Raw genomic sequence first — 16,804 nt, 5'->3', positions numbered from 1 at the left:
CCGCCTCCCTGAGACCTTCCCCCGAACTCCCTTGCTTCTCACTCACCCTGTGCTGCATTTTGGCAAGTCTTAACTTCTGATACAGCACCAGAATTGATGTGTTGACTCTTGTTTACAGGTGTTTATGTCACTATATATTTTAAACACTGTTAAATGACTAATACAATAGATTTTTGAAGCCTTTAAAAATATAAACCCAGAATATATTATATGCGTTTTAGTATGAGAGTTAGAAATAACAGTTTTCAGAAAAATATGTTTTCATTAATTTCTCCTTTTTACCCTGCCTTGGTTTTTTGGTATAGCTGGAGAAACAGAAGTTGGAGAAGCAGAAGAGGGGATTAAGAACCACCAAAAAGACTCTTGATGAAGAAGGAAACAGCAGCGGCCGTTCTTCTGCAACCACAGGGACCACAAATAAGAAGGACTTTGCCAAACCGAGACCTGGAGAAAAAAGCAGGAAAAATCTTCAGTTATTGAAGGACATGCAAACCATACAGAATTCATTACAGAGCAATAGTTTGTGTTGGGATTACTGACTGGTACCAGGTCATAAATGTTATTCACATAATCCGTACCTCATCAATCAGATGTTGACAGTTTACTTTCCAGGTCTCATACTCTTAACGTTGGAATTAATTAATAGCAGGTATTAAGGGGCCCAAGCTTCATTACATAGGCTTCTTATGTTACATATCACAACTAAATGTTAACCCATCTAAGTGGAAACCAGGGGAGTTTTAAAGGCCAAGAAGCCACACATACTCTGTTTCCTTGTTTGAGATGAATTTGCTGTACTGAGATATTGCACTTTGTAAACAAATTACCAGTGTTTTACTTGTGGGTGTGATTTTTTTAATAGTTCTATATATCTAAGTAAAATGAGGTTTAAATCATCAAAGTATGAGGCTGTCCCATAGGCAGTGTTTGAAAAGTCTCATTTTTAAATCTTCCCCTGGCGTGAATTGCCCACTTCTCCTTTTCAATACAACCATTAAATGTACTTTGTTTCAACTATTGATGGAGGTTTTCTATATTTAAATATTTATACATATTTAAGAGGATTGTTTTCTTTTGACACTTCAAACATTGATCAGTGTTAAATACACCTTTATCGATGTTAATCCACCATTAAAAATTTTTGAAGACCGAAGCATTCATTTTAAATCAGTTAACTGTGAAGATTACAAAAGCATGTTTAAAACTATAAACAAACTGTAAATGAGGTTTTAGAATGAAGAGAGAACGGGAGGTGTTGTAAAGCATATGTTTGTATTTTTAGATAGTACCTGTTTGTAATCATGCTATTTATTTCAAGGCATTATGGTTTTTAATCTTAAAACTTAGAAGAACCCCTTGGCTATTTTTTATTGGTGTACAGTGTGAGTGCAGTGTTAACTGTACACATGCAATTGTCATTGTGTTAATAATGTAAATCGTAATTTTGAATAGATCAAGACATGTTAACTTTTTATAAATTTGCCACTGAAATCAATAAAGCAGTTTTCTTAAGGAAACACTGAAATTTTCCTTAACAGCCTGTTAATAAAGGCTTTATTTGTTGCATTCTATCAAAAAAATACACTTTTAAATAGGACATTAACGTATTATGAGGAACAGTAAGAATATATGGTATTTACTACATAATTTACTTGCCTTTTTCATGCTTACATAGATACTAGGCCCAACAAAACTGGATTATCTCATGGTATAATGTTAAGATACTCTTAAGAGTACTAATGAACATGTTAACTAGATGACAGATATTAAAGCAATTCCTTTTTTGCCTCCCCTGGAATTGAAATGGAGTTCTAGGATTTTATCTAGCACAGCATGAATTGTAGTGGCTGTCTGGGCACTAAGCTTGTTAGGCCTTTTACTGAATTCATTGTCTACAAAGTTTTTAATAAAGTGTCCTTAGATTTGGGGGTATTTGTGAATCTCCTAAAATTGTATGTACACCTCTGCTTACATGTACAGTTTTCTTCCTTAGCAAGCAAGGTATGCTTACAAGCGGGCTGCAGACACCTGAATTACACGTTTCGGTACAGTGCGGTGGTGGCATGTGTACCACAGAGGCGGTGGCACAGGGGGAGGTGAGGCATGGCAGAGAAGGGAGTGATGAACAGGGATCATTTCCTGGAGGAGGAAATGATGCCTAAACTCTACAGAACAGGAGTAACTCCATGGGAGAACAGTTCCAGGTCAACAAGGTAAAATGAACAAAAGCAAGGAGGCAGGAATCTGCCCTTTATATGGGAGAACTGGGACTAGCTGAGCAGTACTAGTACATAAAAGTTGAGGTATGCCGATGAGAATAGAAGGGTAAGCAGACAAGTGACAGGAGGCTCAGGAGTTTCGACTTAACCACACAGGCCTCTAAATTTTATATCCCTGATCGTAAAGGAAAAAGGTACACCTATGCAACCAATATTCACAGATAAATATAAAGTTATAGAACACTCAAAAGTTTTGTGGAAATATATAAAAAGTGCTAAGACCACCCTCCCAGGCTTCCACACACCTCAATGGATTATCTTTTTTTTTTTTCTTTTAGATTTACATTTGTTAGAAACACTTTTATTACAAGTGTTTTTCTTCATTACATGCATTACAGAATGGGTATCATTTGCATGCACTGAAATAACACTGCTGAACACAGCTTCAGCTGGCTTTGTAGGAAGTATCTTTATTATGTCCTCTTAACATGCATTACAGAATGGGGGGGTATCACTTCCAGTCCCTAAAATGACACTGTGCTGAACACAGCTTGCAAGTAGCTGTGTTAGAAACATCTTTATTATAAGGGTTTCTTTTTAATTGAACAAATTTGACATGTAACATTGTATAAATTTCAAGGTGTACAATGTGTTACCTTGATACATTTAAACACTGTAATATGATTGCCACTGTAGTGATATTTATCACATATAATTATAGTATAATATTGTCTATATTCACTATATTATACATTATCTCTATGGCTTATTTACTGCTTGCTGCAAGTTTGTACCCTTAACATCGATCTTATCCCTCTAACCTCCATCTCCTGGTCACCACCATTTTACTGGTTTTTGAGTTTGACTATTTTAGATTCCACACATGAGATCATGCAGTCTTTTTCTCTGACTTACTTATATCAGTATAATGTGCTCAAGGTCCCTTCATGTTGTTGCAAATGGCAGGATATCTTCCTTTCTTGTGGCTGAATAATATTCTATTGTGTATATATACCACATCATTTGTATCCATTCATCTATTGATGGGCATTTAGGTTGTTTCCATATCTTGGCTATTATGAATAATGCTGCAGTAAACCTGGGAATGCATATATTCTCTTTGAAATTCTATTTTCATTTCCTTTGGGTATTTACCTGGAAGTATGTTAGCTCAATTTTGAAATTTTTGATGAGCCTCCATATTGTTTTCCATAGTAGTTGGACCAGTTTACATTCCCACAACAGTGTACAGCTGACCCTTGAACAAAAGCATTTCTGCATTCAGAGACTCAACCAACCTCAGATTTCACTGAAAAAAAATCTAAGTGGACCTGCACAGTTCTAACTTGTGTTAAGTGTCAACTGTATAAGGGTTCCCTTTTCACCACATCCTCACCAGCACCCGTTATGTCACTTCTTGGTGACAGCCATTGTAACAGGTATGAGGTGTCTTATTATGGTTTTTATTTGCATTTCCCTGAAGATTAGGCATGTTGAGCATTTTTTCATGTACCTGTTTGCCATTCTGATGTCCTCTTTGGAAAAATGTCCATTTAGTTATGCCCATTTTTTAGCTGGATTGGGTTTTTTTGTTGTTATTAAGTTGTATGTATCGTTTACATGTATTTTGGACATTAAGCCCTTATTTAATATATGGTGTGCAAAAATTTTTCTCCCATTTAGGTTATCCTTTCATTTTTTGTCTCTTTTGCTGTGCAGAATTCTGAGTTTGATGTAGTCCCATTTGTTTTTTGCCTTTGTTTGTGCTTTTGGCGTTATGTCCAAAAAATCATTGCTAAGACCAATATTAAGGAGCTTCTCCCCTTCTAGAAGTTTTATGGTGTCAGGTCTTATGTTTAAGTCTTTGATCCATTTCAAGTTATTTTTTTTTTAAATTATGATTTCTGTTAATATATTCAAAGCAGGACTTCTTTGATTACATTATCAAAATTTGCCCCCTCGGGCTTCCCTGGTGGCGCAGTGATTGAGAGTCTGCCTGCTAATGCAGGGGACGTGGGTTCGTGCCCCGGTCCAGGAAGATCCCACATGCTGCGGAGCGGCTGAGCCCGTGAGCCATGGCCGCTGAGCCTGTGCGTCTGAAGAGACCACAGCAGTGAGAGGCCCACGTACTGCAAAAAAAAAAAAAAAAAAAAAATTGCCCCCTCATCTCCTCATTTACTATCCAATTAGCCTGTTTTATTCACAGCACTTATCACTATTCAAGTTAATTTTTGTGAATGGTGTTAGGTAGGCATCCAATTTCATTGTTGTGCATGTGTTCTTCTCTGGTTTCCCAGCACCACTTTTTGAAGAGACTATCCTTTCCCCATTGGGTGTTCTTGGCTCCCTTGTCAAATATTAGGTGACCACTGGGATTTAATTCTGGGCTTTCTATTCTATTCCATTGGTCAATGTGTCTATTTTTGTGCCAGTACCATAATGTTTTTATTACCGTGGCTTTGTAATATAGTTTGAAATCTGAACGCATGATATCCACAGCTTAGTTCTTTTTTCTCAGGATTGTTTCGGCTGTTCGGGGCTTTTTTGTGGTTCCACAAAAATTTTTGGATTCTTTCTTCTATGTCTGTAAAAGAATGCCTTTGGCACTTTGATGGGAACTGCACTGAATCTGTAGATAGCTTTGGGTAGTAAGGACATCTAGTAAAGTCCTCCATTGGATTCTTCCAATCCATGAACATAGGATGTCTTTCCATTCGCGTCTTCTTTGATTTCTTTCAGCAGCCTTGTAGTTTTCATTGTACAGATCTTTCACTTCCTTGGTTAAACTTTTCCTCAGTAGTATATTGTTTTTGTGCTATTTTGAGTGGGATAGTTTTATCAATATTTTGTTTTCAGATGCTTCATCATTAGTGTAAAGGAATGCAACTGACTTATGTATGACGATTTTGTATCCTGGAACTTTACTGAAATTGTTGATTAGTCCCAACAGTGTTTTGGTTGACTCTGGGATTATCTATATATAAAACCAAATCATCACAAATAGAGACATTTTACTTCTTCCTTTCTGATTTGGATGCTTTTTTAAATTCTCTTGCCTAGTTGCTGTAGCTAGGAATTCCAATACTATAATGAGTATGAGTGGTGAGAGTGGGCATCATTGTCTTGTTCCTGATCTTAGAGGAAAAACTTTCAACTGTTCTCCATTAACAGCTGTGGGTTTATGGTACACAGTCTTTGTTATATTGAGGTATATTCTTTTTTTACCCAATCTGTTAAAGGTTTTTATTATGAAAGGATGTTGTATTTTGTCAGATCCTTTTTCTGCATTTATTGAAATGATCATATAATTTTTCTTTCATTTTATTGAAGCGATATATTATTACATTTATTGATTTGCATATGTTAAATCATCCTTGCATACAAGGGATCAATCCCACTTTGGTCATGGTATATAATCCTATTTGTGTGTCCTTGAATTTGGTTTGCTAATATCTGGTTGAGAGTTTTTGCGTCTATATTCAGCAGGGATATTGGTCTGTAGTTTTCTTGTATCCTCATTTGGTTCTGGTATCAATGTAATGCTGGCCTTGTAGATGACTTTGGAAGAGTTCCCTCCTCCTTAATACTTTGGAAGTGTTTGGAGGAAGATTGTGTTCATTCTTCTTTATATGTTTGGTAGAATTCACCACTGAAGCCATCTGGTACTGTAGTTTTCTGTGTTGGGATTTTTTAAATTACTGTTTCAGTTCCTTTACTCATTACTGGTCTGTCATGGAGATCTCTCCTCAGAAATGTGGGGTGTCACTGAAAAGCAATGGGACCCTCCAACTGCAGCCCACAAGCTGAGTAGACTTATACTTACCTTTTGCACTTTCCACCTCCTCTGCTGGACAGGTTGCTGCTGCCGCCACAGCCAGTGTCACCACATCTCCCTTGGCTCCCTAGCCTCCTTTGAGGTTTCATTCACCCAATTTCAGATACACAGATGAATCTCTCTCAGGTGTCCTGGTATGCTGTGCAGAGGCACTTGTGTCCAGTTATGGATGTCTGATTCGTTAGAAGTCAAAGGGAGAGAAAAGGAAGCGCTGGTGCCACCATGATGCTGATGTCTTCACTAAAGGATCATCTTAAAGGCACTCCACTTTGGAGACTCCTGCAAAAGGTAAAAGGAAACCCCTGGAAAGTTTTAAAAGGAGAAGTGACAGATTTGCACTTAGATTGCTCTGAATGGAATTTAGATTCTGAATGGAATTAGATTGCTTTGAATGGAATTTCAAGTGAATATGAGGGTATTAAGACTAGAAGTTTTAAATTCTTGAACCTCTTCAGTCATCTACATTTTTATGTGGCATCAGACCAAGATGATAAAGGCTTAAGGGAGGGAAATGGTACAATGCACAGAGAGAACGGATTTATAAAATATTTGGAATAGAAAACTTAGCTTTAATACTGACTGGTCACTTAAATACTGTTATAAATTTTCTTATAACAAATTTCAATGATCAAATCATTTTGGTACCAATTTTGCTAATACTGGATGTACTAATAACGGAAATTATACTTACTCATTGCAAAACCAAGAGCAGGGCAAAAGGTTCAGACTAGTGAGTTAACAAGTGAAAAAACACTGATTTTGAGTATTTGATTTATCTGATCAAACTGAACATTTCCTTTAGAGCAGCTGCTATGAAACACCCCTTTCCTCAAAAAATTCCAAATAACATTTCTGCAAAAGAAACTTAAGGCAAACAACTTAGAACAAGGACAAAGTTTAAAAGTCAGTTGAAATTTTCTTTTAATTAAAGACCCAAGGGACAAGAAGCTCCTTTGTGTTACAGTACATAACATATGGCTCTTATACAGAGTAAAATAGACACCAGGGAGTCAAGTGTTTATACCAGTGCTGAATTCTTACTGTAGCAGCCAAAAAGTGAAGCAGGATTTCCTTTACTGGCATTGAGACTGTAACACATTTTTACATGCAATAAATTCTTTGGTAGACTTAATCATTCAGTGGAATTACAGAATTTGCAAAGGAAAGTAATAGTCAAATATTTCATGTAAAATTTGAGCACAGTACTTCTCACCATATGCTATTTATACAGACTTCAGAAAAAATGTCAATCCTACTAAACTTTTACATACTGCCTCAAAATTTGCCAGTTAACTTCTCTGTGTTCAAAAAAAAATGTAACTATAACAAAGTAGGGCAGATAATGAGTTTTTAAAATATGTTTCATGATGTTTTTAGTAATTGTGCAAATGGAAACTAATCTGAAGGATGTGGAATTCTTTGAAATCCTGGATGGCTACCACTTTCTCCTCTCCCTCCTCCTCCCAAGCACATCTGTAAGGCATCATTTTGGAACAGCTATCTAATACATCTTAAATTAAGTACATAAATAATGACAGCAATAATTTTCAACTATTACTACACCATAATATCCTCAAGACTTTGCCTTATTATATGAAGAACACGAGTTTTGAATGGTGAAAGTAAATGACTTACTACAAAAAGGAAAAACCCATGACGGGCAAAGGAGCATCAAATGATCTTGATTATGACACTGAAGCCCAGTATGAATAATGCCATGAAATGTCAGTACTGGTTTGGTTTGAAAGCTGATGCTCCTCCTGTGCGATGAGTGCTCTTCCATCAAGAAGTTATTTCTGAAGTCGTTTGTGTTTTGATCTTACCACACACCAAAATTTCTGAGACAGGATTTTCCTTTTAAAATCAGAAACTTGTTCCCACTGTGCATCCAGGACTGAAGCATTGTAATGTTCTTTGGGTGACTTATAAGATTAGTGTCATAATCATGTAATTACATGTGGGGTTATTTCACTTAAACCACCTACACTGCTACAGTTCTAAACTCATCCTAGAGAGATTTAAAATAAATAAAGTGACTTAAGTTCTCTCACAGATGGGTTCTATATGCAGAAACTTTCTCCTCATGAAGCTGCCACTGTAATCAGAGTTCATGGCGATGACCGATGGCCCCATCCGGTAGCCCTCTCACACAACAGTCTGTACAGGAGTGACACACTGTGCAGGAGAACCGGCTCTCTCCGAGGATGAGGTTGATCGGTTGGAAATTTCTCTCTGTAGTTCCTCTACTTTCTTCTGAAGCTCTGCTCGTTTAGCAAGAAGTTCTTTGTATCTGTTGTGAATGGGCTCCTACAAGAGCAGCACACCCTAAAATTATTTAACTAGGCAATCCTAAACAAACCCAAAGTCAAGTCATTCCAGTATAGAGCTCCTTCCCTCAATGCTGCAATGTGTGTGTTTTCAGCTATGGGGACCACACCCACCTTTCCAGAACATCAGTGAAAACTAACTTCAGGGACTCCTCTGACACCACTGCTCTTTTCCCTAGTGCCCCCCAAGTGTTTCCACAGAATACCCTGAAACTGGTACTTAGCCAAATACAACAAATAATTAAGTAACAATGTAATCTAAAAGCCAATACTCAAAGATTTCCTGTCATTTAGTTGCAGACTTTTTAGTCTTTTAAACAGTTCTAAGCAGTAAATATTCCATAACATTTTAAAAAAATCAACCAGAATTTTGTTAGGCTTTTAACTTTCCTAAAGCTATTTTCTCCAGCCTATTAAAACAAGACCTCTAGTCCAGCGCCCTCATTTTATAGAAGAGGGGAAAAAAGACAAAACAGAAGTGACTTGTCCAAGGCCAAACAAGCGAGTCATGATAAGAACCAAGTGTACTGATTATCCCTATGTAGTGCTTTTTCTACTATGCAATTAAAACTGTTAACAGGAAAAAGTGAAAGCTTTAAATATGCACAGATAATTTTTCTAGCTGCTTTAAAGGGGACGAATGTAATTCATACAACTGCATGGATAAAAACTCTCATTGTATATTGCAGGGCATACCTGTGGCTTCATCCGTGGATTCCACCTTACGTAGTATCCCACCCAGAGCTCTAGGTGGCGCATGCTGGCTACTGGATAAAGGACATGATTGGAATAGCTCCCATAGAGAGGATTAGTGAAGTCCTCCAGCTGACTATTTATGTAAGACCACAATGACACAGTCCTTTTGGGAAGATTCTATAAGAAGGAAAAAGATTCTCCATTACATAAGCTAATTATACTTTAGATGGAATTTGTAAAGAGGTATATTGTGTTCATTTAAATTGTTTCAGAGGGAGAGAGAACTCAAGACACTGTGGTGACAGCCCCACTTAGATTAAAATTGGAGGGTATTGGAAAACTGTGCAGTTCTGCAAAAAGTTAAACAGAGTTACCATACCAGCAATTCCACTCTTAGGTATATACCCAAGAGAAGTGAAAACACATGCACACACAACCCAGTACACAAATGTTCAAAGTAGCATCAGTCATAGTAGCCAAAAAGTAGAAACAACCCAAAAGACCATCAACTGATAAATGGATGAAATGCAGTATATCAATACAATGGATGATTCAGTCATAAAAAGGAATGAAGTACTGATACACGCTACAAATTGAACCCTGAAAACATTATGCTAAGTGAAAGAAGCCAAACACAAAGGCCACACCCTGACTGATTTCATTTATATGAAATGTCCAGAAGAGGCAAATTAAGAGACAGATTAGTGTTTGCCAGGGTCTGAGGAGAAGAATGGGAAGCTACTAACAGGTATGGGGTTTCTTTTCAGTGTTCTGAAATTAATGGTAGTGATGGCTATACAACTCGAGAGATGCTAAAACCCACTAAATTATACACTTTAAAAGAGTGAATTTTATGGAATGCAAATTATAGCTCAGTTTTAAAAACATTTCTTTTTTTAAAGATATAGTGAATCCTATCTGAGGCTCTCAAAAAATGAAAGTATCTTTGGAAGTTATCTATTAATTACCTAACGTGCAAGAAATTCTTTTTTTGTACCAATAATTGTTTCTTTTATTGCTGAGTAGTACTACATCATATAGAAATACCACAGGTGAAGAGCATTTAGGTTGTTTTCAGTTTTCAGCCACTGTAAGTAAAGCTGATATGAACATTTGTGGGAAGAAAATCAGAATTTTGTGGAAACAAAAGTTTCTATTTCTCTAGGATAAATACCCAGTAGTATGATTACCAGGTCATATGGTAAGTAAATGCATAGCTTTATATACAAATGTCAACTGTTTATGAGACATTCAATAAATTCTTGACTGCCTAACTATGCACGGAAATATTTACTGCATGCTACATACTGAAGATGTAATGGTGAATTAAAAAATTTAATACCGGTCGTCAAGGAATTTCTAGTCTAGGAAGCACTTACTACATGGCAGTTGTTATAGTGTTTTGTATGGCTTATTTTATGCAATCCTCACAACAGTAAGCAGTATTAAGTACTTAAGTAAATAAGTACTATCATCCCTAGTTTACAGAAGCCTAAATTAACTTGCCCAACTTCACACAGTAAGTCAAAGATCCAAGATTTGAACCCAGGCAGCCTGGCTCCAGAGCAAGCATTCTTTGCCACTAGGCTTTATAGAAAAACATGAAGAAACTATTTTATAGCCACATTTTTTAGAATGGAAACTGAAGCAGAGGGAAACACTAAACAATATAATTTAGAATTTCATACATAGGATAGATGTATTTTGAGGAAGACAACCTGAAATGTAATCCTTACAAGGTTTCTTCTAAATAATATCAACCACTTAAAAGTGGTAACTCTGGGCTAGTGGGGTAACAAATTTTAACTTCCTGCTTAATGTCTTTTCAGTGTTCGAATGTTTTATGATATTATTTTACAATTTAAAAAAAACCTAAAATGGCTCATACATATGCAGAATATATTTGGGGAAGTGAGCTGTCCATTCATTCAAATACATTTTTTTTGGCTAATTATATTTTTCTGCACCTGTTTTGATGGATTTCCATCCTGCAGGGAGTGACAGGTACATGGGCACTCCTAAGACTCCACATACTTCAGTTCTCTTTAGGAGACACTGCTTCCTACCCATAAACTCAACTGACAGCTGGCTAGCATATTCAGCCTTGTGACAGAGGTGCTTTAAAATAGATCAGGTTCAGATGTATGGAAAGAAGCATATTACAGCATATAAAATAAAATATAGCTAAAGGAATCATCCAAAAGAACAACTGTTAAGTTGAAATCCATCAGAGGATGCACTCTAGTAGAGAAAGCACATATTAGGGATACGGGGGGAGGGTAAGGGCTCATGTTTTACCTCTTTTCCTCTCTGCTGTTCACTGTTACAGAGGAATGTTCCAAACAAACAGCTATACAGGTGGTCCAAAATGGTAATGAGAAAATATTCATTGAATTCAAATGCTGTAGGAAACTGCAAAATCAAACACCACAAAATTACTAAGACATTTTCTCAAGCATATTCATCCCTGTATACTGGCAGATCCTTTGTAATACTTCTTAAAATTAGGCTGAACAATATTCAAGACTATATATTTCTAAGCCATTATGGCATCTGCTTGGTCTTCTGTTCAAAATTATTTTCTGAGATAATTTTTCCTAATATCTCCTTTTCTTGTACAGTAAGAGTTTGAATGGTCTGATCTTGATGTTTCTGCATCTGTTTATATCAGTTAACCCTCAACTTGAGCCTAATAAATTCTGACTTGTCTTTCTCTGCCAAAAATGACCATAAGCAACATAGTAAGATGTTTCTTTAAATTTTCAACATAGTCTTGTTTCTAGGAATTACACAAAAAAAATCGACGTCTCCAGAAAATGTCAGCAATGCACAAAAATAAATTCCAAGGCAGACATGCAGATCATTTAAAAGCCAACCTACTTATCTTTTCAAGGAACATGCACTCAAACCAGGATATCTTGTAATCCAGTACTCTGGCAGCCTCTTTCTAAAAAAAGAAAATTCACTGTCTCTTTAACCTAGGACAAGTGCTTGACTGGATGTCTTGCTATTACATAAACAACACAATTTTGGGGGAATGTATCAAGGACCAATTACAGATACCAGGAAGGAGGGTAAGGGATTTAGTATAATCCGTCCTATCCATCTAATGTTTCAAGAATTATCTGAAAGCTTCTATGTAGCACTGTACCATTTATAGGACTGTGAAAAGGAATTCCATGAATATTTGGATTGTGGATTTGGGAAATAAATATTGGTGCCAAATTTTTCTTAGAATGATCCCTACCCCATAGTGGAGGAAAACAGTATGAACTGCACGCAAAAGGGACAGGGATGAAAACAACTTTGCCTTGAAGTTTCCTAAATTTATAAGCACGGTAACGTGGCAAATTTATCTTCTCAAACAATTTATCTTCTTGAACAATTCTTGAATAATAATTTTTGTGGCTGTGAAGCAAATGAAGCAGGTAATAAAGCACATGCCAACATAAAGCCAATCAATTGTAAGAAACTTTGTCAAATCTCATTCATTCATTACAGAACAAATCCCATCTCCTGTACTGTTGGGTTTTTTTTTTTTAATTTTTTACTTATTTATTTTTGGCTGCATTGGGTCTTTGTTGCTGCATGCGGGCTTTCTCTAGTTGCAGCGAGCTGGGGCTACTCTTCATTGCAGTGCATGGGCTTCTCATTGCAGTGGCTTCTCTTATCGCAGAGCATGGGCTCTAGGTGCACAGGCTTCAGTAGTGGCACGCGGGCTCAGTAGTTGTAGCTCACAGGCTGTAGAGCACAGGCTCAGTAGTTGTGGCACACAGGCTTAGCCCACGGCATGTGGCATCTTCCCGGACCAGGGATTGAACCCGTGTCCCCTGCACTGGCAGGCGGACTCAACCACTGCACCCCCAGGGAAGTCGCCCCATCTCCTGTACTGATATACACTCTTAACAGCCTTATTTATTAGTCAACCATGAATGCACCCTGACCCCTTACATAGCAAGCCGAAGGAGCTAAGCCTATGATTAGTCTTTCATCTTTGTGGCAAAACTATTTCTCAGTTATGAGAAGATGGCTTAATCAGTGAGCATTTCCTGACAACAAAACTAAAATAGCATTATTTTAGAGCATTATTTAAATAGAGTACTAATTGCTGCTCTTGTTTTTAAAATTCTGAGCAGAGGAGGAATATTTTGTCTCCTTACATGTTTAAACTCTAAAGGGCCCTTTATCAACTGCTTCCTGATCCCAGGACTGAGAGGATGGGGATGAGGGCAGAAGGAGATGTAGAATCTGGCTAATTACATTATTGGTCCCATTTTAACAAATTTGCTATTTAAATCTCTGCACATTCAATTATTCATAAAACTGACGATTGCCAATAAACATTATTACTATCTAACACATTCAATGCTCAGGAAGAAAATATCATACAGAAAAATATAAGCAGACATTTACAATAAAGACTCACAACTATAGTGGTATTTTAAGTTCTATCAACGAAACAAGATTAAACTGGTATTACATTATTTATTAACTTAAGCTCAAAATTAGAGTTAAATTGCTTTTACATATACAGCATATAAAAAGTTAACACAACTACTAAGAAAGAAATGCATTTGTCATGTACTCTTCTATGTGAACAATTGGTAAATGTGACTGATTTTGTTTTTCTAACCAATATACCAGAACTAATAGTTCACACACATTGCTCCCTTCAAGGTATGTTCCCCAGAAAGCAGTACACTTAACCATCAATGATGACTTTTGTAGTCCTTTGATATGGCATATTTGATTTTTACCAACACTGTCAAATATTACTTAAAGATTGATAATGGTCAAAAGTAGGTCCTATTGTTTATGGTCAAATACCCCCCCCCAAAAAAAAGGATTGATAAGGATTTGTAATAGCTAATATATCGAAAACTATCTCAAAGGCAGTTCCAAAGGAAAAATTCAAACCTACTCCAAGAAGCAGTAAACATTATTAAACTAATAAGCATGTTGTATCTCCCTTCCCCCTAGTATGCCAAGGGCCTAATTTGTAGAACAAAACTGCATTGTATACACATTTGCATCACATGTGTTAAAATACCAGCCTTAACAAATGGTAGTCGTATCTATTAGGACACTTCATTTAAGCCAGCAGGTTTCAAAACAATCCACCCAAACTGAAATGCTTATGGGAGAAAAATAAACTATTTGATATGTAATTAATGTATTTCACTTGAGGATCACCATTTTTCTCTTAATGAAATAAAGAGTATTTTATTGAAACCAGAACACAATCCTAAAGCCAAGCAGAGCCAGCAACTGCCCTACTTTATATTCCTGTGGCAGTCTAATGAAAAACTAACCAGGCTCCCAAGTTGTTTGAGGTCTAATAAAACTCTTGGATAAATAATTAACTGAAAAAGAAATAATTAACTGATACACCAATGAACTGTATCTAACTTTTGGGTTCTGAGATTATTTTTCCTGAGTTAAACATTTTTAAGACACCAATTCCTTGCCTCATTAGTGAAGTGATCCCATAATAAATCAGGTGTTTTTCAATCTCCTCTGGTATCTTTCCAAAAGACTAAATCTATTTACAGTAATATTTCAAATCATTTGCTAGAATGTTGATTAAGTCTAAAAGAACATAATCTCTCTCTCCATACCTAAAAACAAAAAGAACTGAATCTATTACATATATACCTTGCCATAATTCCCATCTAAATACATTTTTCCATCGGAAGTGCTTAAAACATGATTTCATTTTGCTTCAGTTACCTAGCCTATTTCATTTCTTTACCTCCTTTAGCAATGTACAGATGAGTTTCTGGGTGAATATAAAGCCATTATTTAACACTAATTGTCCAAAACAAAAGAGGAATTGTCCAAAACTCTCAGGCGTTATTATCAATGCCAAGCATTGAAATGCTAATGGAATGAAATTGTCAAGTGTTTAATACTACCTCCAAATAATATCGTTTAACTTAATTCATAATGTAATAATAGGTAATAGTTCTAGTACCTAGAAAACTTACAAGAATTTCCATTTTACATGAAATGTAAGATAATCAGTGATCAAATCCAACTCTGACTGGACAGCTTAAAAGAGAGATGTAAGAATGGATATCCCAGATAAATTACCTGTCTTGTCATTTGCCAGACACAGTCAATAAACTGAAGAAAAACAGGTGATCTGTCTGCATCTGCATGGTTCTTATCTCCATGGCCAAGTCTCTGAAGCAAAGAATGAAATATTATATGAGCTTTGTGGGATTTTTCAGCTTTTAATGAAAGTAATTTTATTTTCCAAGAAAAGTAATATTTGCTCAATATTTTTAAAAATTCAGAATATCTTTTTAAAAGAGCACTGCAAGGAAAACAAATTACCATAATCCCACCAAGCAGAAATCTCTATTAACATTTCAATATGCAAACTGCCAGGTTATTTCCTAACATGAGACACTTGTAACAGGAATTACAACTCAGTTTAATAAATAAAACTCAGATCCTAAAAGGCTGATAACGGGACACAGGAGCAGCCAGACCTCAGAGCCCAGATTTTTCTTCTGGAGATTTTGCCCTGAATATTAACAGTTCCTTGTACACTAGCTTCAGGAAGCACCCTTCTCCTTTAACACCTTGGCCAGTGCATGAAGGGGACCTGTTGCATCTGAGTTCCAGACTGTCTTTCAAAAAGAATCACATTAGCACAAATCTTTGAAAACTTTTAAAAAATGCTTGACATCTCCCCTCAAGCATGCACTCACCTACTTTCTCAATTTTTTTTTCTCCTCTGAAGACTTCTGCCCCCAGTGACTGAGATAAACCTCTACTCTGTACCCAAAAACAGTGATTCTAAAAGTATGGTCCACAGACTTCCGGCAGCAGGGCAGGTCTGTGAGTTCAAAACTATTTTTATAATATCACTAAGACACGTTTTGCCTTTTTCAATGTGTTGACATTTGCACTAATGGTGTTAAAGTGATGAAGAATAAAAACTTTTGGTACCTTAGTAGGAATCAAGAAGCAAGGCATTGAAATCAATCTATACTAGCAGTTATTATATTCTTCCTTGCCAAACACGTGCAGTTAAAGAAGGAAAAAAAAAAGCCAATCTCTCTTAAGCCAGTTTCCTTGATGAAGCAGTAAAAGTTATTAACTTTATTAAATCTCCCCATTTGAGTACAAAATTTTTAAGTATCCTATTAACAAAATGGGAAATACACATAAAATGCTTCTGCTGCAGACTTAAGTAGGATGGTAGGAAACACGGCTTTTTCATGGAACATCATTTTGACTTGAAAGAACAATATATGAACTATGATTATTAAGACCTGAATACCTTGCAGACATTTTTTTGAAAATATACAAAAGTGAATGCGTCACTTCAAGGAAAACAATGGACAGTATTTGTTACCAATGATACAATTCAAGTTTCTGAGTGAAAATTAGACTTGGGGGAAATTTTTATCTGCTACAATGAATTTGATAATACTTTTCTGATAAAATCAGTAGCAGTATTAACAAATGTGACTATATTATATAATGAAATGCATTAATATTGGAAGGGCTGTGTAAATCAGTAAGCCAGTATTTTCCAAATTACCAACACTTGATGTTACAAAATCATGCATGGGTAAGAGATCTATTTATTCAAAGTGCAAGACAGACCAAAGGAATTTAATAGAACAAACAACGAAAAATTCATTGAGTTAGTTTTGGATTCCACATTACAATTAACTGCTAAGAAACTACCATTTGTCGAGTTTTGGCAC

The 16,804-nt window shown here is 36.1% G+C and overlaps 2 protein-coding genes across 15 annotated transcripts in view; one reads left to right on the top strand and one right to left on the bottom strand.

Annotated features, from left to right (window-relative positions):
• CEP57 (centrosomal protein 57) overlaps window positions 1–1,928 on the top strand; it is a 47,476-nt gene extending 45,548 nt beyond the window's left edge. For 4 of the 5 annotated variants that reach the window (XM_032639218.1, XM_032639221.1, XM_032639219.1 and 1 more), the window contains one exon: window positions 306–1,928. In XM_032639218.1, the coding sequence (XP_032495109.1) occupies window positions 306–539 (234 nt within the window). In that variant the 3' untranslated portion in view covers window positions 540–1,928. The remainder of the gene's footprint in view (window positions 1–305) is intronic. The other variant, XM_032639220.1, reaches the window with a different exon arrangement.
• Window positions 1,929–6,953: 5,025 nt separating this feature from the next.
• The window catches only part of MTMR2 (myotubularin related protein 2), a 109,074-nt gene continuing 99,223 nt past the window's right edge, over window positions 6,954–16,804 (bottom strand). For 8 of the 10 annotated variants that reach the window (XM_032639213.1, XM_032639210.1, XM_032639208.1 and 5 more), the window contains 4 exons: window positions 15,171–15,263; window positions 11,376–11,489; window positions 9,078–9,254; window positions 6,954–8,361 (listed from right to left, as the gene is read on the bottom strand). In XM_032639213.1, the coding sequence (XP_032495104.1) occupies window positions 8,200–8,361; window positions 9,078–9,254; window positions 11,376–11,489; window positions 15,171–15,263 (546 nt within the window). In that variant the 3' untranslated portion in view covers window positions 6,954–8,199. The remainder of the gene's footprint in view (window positions 8,362–9,077; window positions 9,255–11,375; window positions 11,490–15,170; window positions 15,264–16,804) is intronic. The other 2 variants (XM_032639209.1, XM_032639206.1) reach the window with 2 other exon arrangements.

This window comes from Phocoena sinus, chromosome 8, assembly GCF_008692025.1.
Source record: "Phocoena sinus isolate mPhoSin1 chromosome 8, mPhoSin1.pri, whole genome shotgun sequence".
In the NCBI taxonomy this organism is placed as follows: Eukaryota; Metazoa; Chordata; class Mammalia; order Artiodactyla; family Phocoenidae; genus Phocoena; species Phocoena sinus.
This window is presented reverse-complemented; position numbering and strand designations above follow the sequence as displayed.